Source organism: Pinus tabuliformis, chromosome 1_2, assembly GCF_031772625.1.
Source record: "Pinus tabuliformis cultivar Carrire ecotype Pingquan chromosome 1_2, CPIR1, whole genome shotgun sequence".
Taxonomy (NCBI): domain Eukaryota; kingdom Viridiplantae; phylum Streptophyta; class Pinopsida; order Pinales; family Pinaceae; genus Pinus; species Pinus tabuliformis.
The window spans coordinates 415,399,607-415,405,143 of record NC_142298.1 but is presented as its reverse complement, the minus strand read 5'-3'; the positions used below and the strand labels follow the sequence as shown (position 1 = coordinate 415,405,143).

The 5,537-nt window shown below is 41.7% G+C and overlaps 1 protein-coding gene across 1 annotated transcript; it reads left to right on the top strand.

Moving 5' to 3' along the window:
- The first annotated feature begins 951 nt into the window (after nucleotides 1–951).
- LOC149206119 (uncharacterized) lies at nucleotides 952–4,519 on the top strand. The gene is made up of 4 exons (XM_089397600.1): nucleotides 952–1,843; nucleotides 2,042–2,263; nucleotides 4,272–4,327; nucleotides 4,427–4,519. The coding sequence occupies exons 1-4, from the start codon at nucleotides 952–954 to the stop codon at nucleotides 4,517–4,519; spliced, it is 1,263 nt and encodes a 420-aa protein (XP_089253726.1).
- Nucleotides 4,520–5,537: the final 1,018 nt, after the last annotated feature.

The window sequence follows — 5,537 nt, the reverse complement described above, 5'->3', positions numbered from 1 at the left end:
AGGGTAGAGGTAGCCTTAATTTTGTTCTTTTGGGAATGTATCATTAGTTACACATCTGTAGTGGTAGGAGTACATGTAGAGATAGCTGTGTGATCAGGTGGAGCTGCAGTAACACCTGAAGCGAAAAGGCATCAGATGACTGATCATCACTGAGCCGAAGGAAGGGTTGGAGCGGAGATTCGGAGCGGAATTTTTTTTTTGGAAAGATTGCAGCAATTAGCGCGATTTTTGGAGGTACAGTCGCGCCATTGGCGCGGGATTAAGGCTGAAAAGCGCGCCAGGAAAATCAGCGACCAAATTGACGCGGATCCGAGGCTGTAAAGCGCGCCAATTTTCCTGCACTACGTGAATTTTACTTTTCGGCGATTAGCGCGGATTCGGCGTTGTTCTCAGCGCCAGCCCTTTCTTTCTGTAAATCTGCAATCTTTGTTGCAGATCGGAGTTGCCCGGTGGAGGCACGTGAAGGTTTCTGCTCGGTAGTAGCAGATTTGATTTGCCCGTTGGTGGCGAATTGAGGATCCTTGATCAGCTCGGAGGTAGCAGATCGGATCTGCCCGGTGGTGGCGAAGTGAGGTTCCGTGATCCGCTCGGTGGTAGCAGATCGGACCTGCCCGGTGGTGGCGAATCAGAGCTCTGTGATCTGTTCAGTGGTAACAGATCGGTTTTGCCCGGTGGTGGCATAGTGAAGTCCCTGATCTGTTTGGAGACAGCAGACTGGACTTGCCCGGTGGTGGCACAGAGAAGTTCCTGATCTGTTCGGTGGTAGCAGATCGGACTTGCCCGGTGGTGGCACAGAGAAGTTCCTGATCTGTTCGGTGGTAGCAGATCGGACTTGCCCGGTGGTGGCCAATTGGAGTGTTCAGTAGTGCGAAAATGAACAACAGTTTGGAATCATACCTCCATGAGTCCGGCAAGCTTGATGCAACGAATTTTTCCAACTGGAAGTTCAAAATGCAAACCTTGCTGGAGAGTGCAAACGCATGGTCGATCGTCTTGGGAAATGAGCAGAGATCCGGAAATACAACCCAAGAACAGGATTGGGATAAAAGAGAAACAAAGGCAAAATTCATACTGAAGATGTCTGTCAAAGACAACATTATCCCTCATATTCGAGATTTCAAGTCGGCCGCAGATATTTGGAGCACGATCAAGGGTTTGTATGAGACACAGAACAGAAATCGTGTTCTCGCACTCAAAGGAAAATTGTATGCACTAAAGATGAACGAGAATGAATCTGTTGATGGATTCACAGCCATAATCAAGGATCTGAAAGACAAATTGGGATCCATTGGAGAAAAGGTATCAGACTCAGATCTGGTTACCCTCACACTGAACAGGATGACCGATGAATATCAGACATTCATCTCAGGGTTGTCAGCGAGGGAGAAAGCCCCCTCTTTTGATGAGCTGACAGCGATTCTGCTCCAAGAGGAGGAGCGAAGACAAAACTTGAAGACCCAGAGCAATGACCTTGCTCTGATGGCAAAGAAAAGACAACACAGAGGAAAGCAGCGCCAGCACCAACATCAGCACCAGCAACCGCAGCAGCAGCAGAAAGGGGTCAACTCCTTTCAAAGGAGACCATCTAGAGGTATGAATGATAACTATGCTAAGAGATGTTTTTACTGTGGAAAGCCTGGTCACCAGATCAGAGAGTGTTATAAGAGGCAAACAGATGAAAGGAGAGGTAAACAGAAGAAGCATCAAGGCTGTTTTGCTGAAGAGGAGGAAGACCACAGCTATGATTTTCGGCTATTTACAGTCGACTGTGTACTTTCAACATCAAGAGGAGATGAGGACAATACATGGTATGTTGATTCAGGTGCATCCTCGCACATGACTGGTAAGAGAGAATATTTTGAGTTTCTTGAAGATTCTACATGTGGATCCAAAATTTATTTGGGTGATGACAGTGGGTATGAGATCAAAGGTTGTGGGGATATTCCTGTGAAGCTACCTAGTGGCGATATCAAACATCTCAAAAATGTTCTATATGTTCTAGGAATTAAAAAGAATTTGATCTATGTCTCTATGATAACAGACCAGGACATGCAGGTACAATTCTTCAAGAATGGATGTGTCATTCAGGATAGCAAATTGGAGACAGTTGCAATAGGAGTACGCATGGGGAATTTGTATAAACTGGATGCAAGGAGCATGCCACGACAGGCGATGGTTGCAGCAACATCAACAGCTGAGAATCTCTGGCACCAGAGATTTGGACATATCAATCTACAAGATCTCATCCTGCTTAAAAATAAAGGTATGGTCGATGGACTTCCTGCTTTACATAATATCAAACTGGAATGTGATGGATGTGCATTAGGGAAGATGCATAGAGATGAATTCCCTGTGCATGTCAACAGAAAACAAAGAGACATCCTAGAACTAGTGCATACAGATATCTGTGGACCTATGCAGACTAGGTCTTTAGGAGGTGCATACTACTTTCTATTGTTTATAGATGATTGCACTAGGTTCTCTTGGGTGTATTTTTTAAGCAAAAAGAGTCAAGCTTTCCAATATTTTAAAGAATTCAAATCTATGATAGAGAACCAAACAGGAAAGAAGATAAAGGTTCTCCGCTCGGATCAAGGGGGGGAATACAGATTAAATGAGTTCATGAACTTCTGCAAGCAGCATGGGATTATACAGCAATTTACAGTGCCACACACTCCACAGCAGAATGGAGTAGCAGAACGCAAGAACAGGACCCTTGTGGAGTGCGCGAGAAGTATGCTTCAAGGTAAGGGCATTTCTAATGGTCTTTGGGCAGAAGCCATTAATACTGCTGTTTATTTAAAGAATAGGAGTCCCACCAAATGTCTAGGCTTCAAAACCCCCTTTGAAGCATTGTTTGGACTCAAACCAGCAGTTGGTCATCTGAAAATATTTGGATCTAAAGCTTTTGCTCATGTACCGAAAGCAGATAGGAAAAAGCTAGATCCCAAAGCCCTTAAATGCATATTTATAGGATATGGCACAGAATATAAAGCATACAAATTATATAATCCTGTGACTCATAAAGTGTTTGCAAGCAGAGATGTCATTTTTCATGAACAGATAGGAGATGGAAAGGAAGACTCTAACAGTGACAGCCACATTCCATTTCTGATAGAACTGAACAGTGATGAAGAAGAAGAAGAAATGGAGCAGGAGCAGAAACAGGAAGAAGTAGCAGCAGATAGCTCAATAAGTGAGGATGCAGGCCCAGACAGTGCTGAAACAGGAAGAGTTGAGGTGAGTCCTTTACCGAGAAGATCAGGTAGAAAGACTAGACTACCTGCAAAATTCAGAGACTATGCTTTAATGTCCAAAATTTTAAATATTGTAGAACCCTCAAATTATGAAGAAGCAAGTAGATCAGATGAATGGAGGGCTGCAATGCATGAAGAAATGGAATCCATATATAGAAACCATACTTGGGACTTAGTTGAGCTGCCAGAAGGAAGAACCCCTATAGGTTGTAAGTGGCTGTATAAACCTAAGATAAATGCAGAGGGTACTGTAGAAAAATTCAAAGCAAGACTGGTAGCAAAGGGTTATTCACAACAGGAAGGAATTGATTTTGATGACACCTTTGCCCCTATAGCTAAACTTAATACAATTAGAATGCTAATCTGTTCAGCAACAAAACATAAATGGAAGCTACACCAGTTAGATGTTAAATCTGCATTTCTGAATGGAGAATTAAAAGAAGAAATATATTTAGTACAGCCTCCTGGTTTTGTGAAAAAGGGGAAGGAACATTTAGTGTGTAAACTCCATAAGGCACTCTATGGATTGAAACAAGCACCCAGGTCATGGTATGACAAAATTGATTCATTTTTTGTTCAGCATAGTTTCCATAGGAGCCTCAATGATCCAAATCTGTACACCAAGATAAATAAACAGAGGCAAATCATTTTGATTTCTTTGTATGTGGATGACATGATAATAACAGGAAATGCAAATAGTTTAATCAAAGAAATCAAGCAGCAAATGTCACAGGAATTTGAAATGAAAGACCTTGGTGATCTTCATTATTGCCTAGGATTGGAAGTGTGGAAAGATTCTGGTCAAACTTTTCTAACTCAAGGAAAGTATGCCAGAACCCTGTTGGAAAGATTCAGAATGGAACAGTGCAAAACAGCAGCAACACCATTGCAGCAGAACCTCAAGTTAAGCAGTGATGATGGTACAAAACAGGTGGATGCCACTTTGTATAGACAGCTAGTGGGAAGCCTGATATATCTCACGACAACTAGACCTGATCTGGCATATTCTGTTAGTGTGCTCAGCCAGTTTATGTCCAGACCACTTGACAGTCACTGGAATGCAGCAAAATGTGTGTTGAGGTACCAGAGTGGTACTTGCAATTATGGTATTTTATACACTAACATTTCTGATGTTACTTTAGCAGGTTATTCAGATTCTGATTGGGCAGGCAACCTGGATGATCATAGATCTATCACAGGTTATGCATTTAGTATTGGATCCGGGGTTATTTCGTGGAGCAGCAAAAAGCAAAGCACTGTAGCATTATCGTCATGTGAAGCAGAGTACCAGGCGTTGTGTGCAGCTACATGTGAAGCCATTTGGTTGAGGAGATTGCTTACTGATGCAGGCGAAGGACAAAAAGCAGCAACCAGCATCAAAACTGACAATCAAAGCACAATAAAGCTTGCATACAATCCAGTTTTCCATAAGAATACTAAACACATTGATACTCAGTTTCACTTTGTACGAGAAAAGATACAGTCTAAGGAAATTTGTGTGGATTATTGTAATACTTGTGATAATATAGCTGACATTTTTACTAAGCCTCTAGGGCGAGTAAAGTTTGAGTTATTTAGAGGGATGTTAGGTGTGCAAAATAACCCTTTCTCCATTAAGGGGGGGAGTTAGAAATAATGGAGAAATGGTTATGTGGTTGTAACGCATCTTCTTAGTTTAGGAGTTGTTCCTAGAATTTAGGAGGTTGTTTACAACTACCTATTTTTCAGTGATGTATTTAATATGTAATATTCATTCATGTAAGGCAGAGTGAATGTGAGCGAGAGTCTCCTCCTTGTTTGTTGAGTGCAGTCTCCAGGTGGTGTATTCACCTGTGAGCTGCAACTCCTTCTGATTAATTCAAAGTTTAATTATTGTTATCTAAGAAGAATTAATAACAGGAGAAATCAATGACCTAGTAACTCTGGACTAATTGGATTGAAGACAGTAATTGAACATAATAATTTTACCTAAGAAGCATAGCACAATGAAGACACTTGTAAGAACAAGGGTGCAGAAAAGAGGCAAGTTGAGTAATGATCCTTCACAGGTTGGAGCAGAATACAACTGTTACAAAAACCTCCTGTAGAACTTGTCAGTCATAAAAACATTTCTCTGGCTCAAACCACTGGTAGCTAAGGAAGGAGTAACAAGTTTAAGAAATTGAAAACTGCAGATGGATAAACACAATCTTACCTGAATATACCCAACAACTGGGGGTGTTCATTAGAGAAACATGCAGATGGATAAACACAATCTTACCTGAATATACCCAACAACTG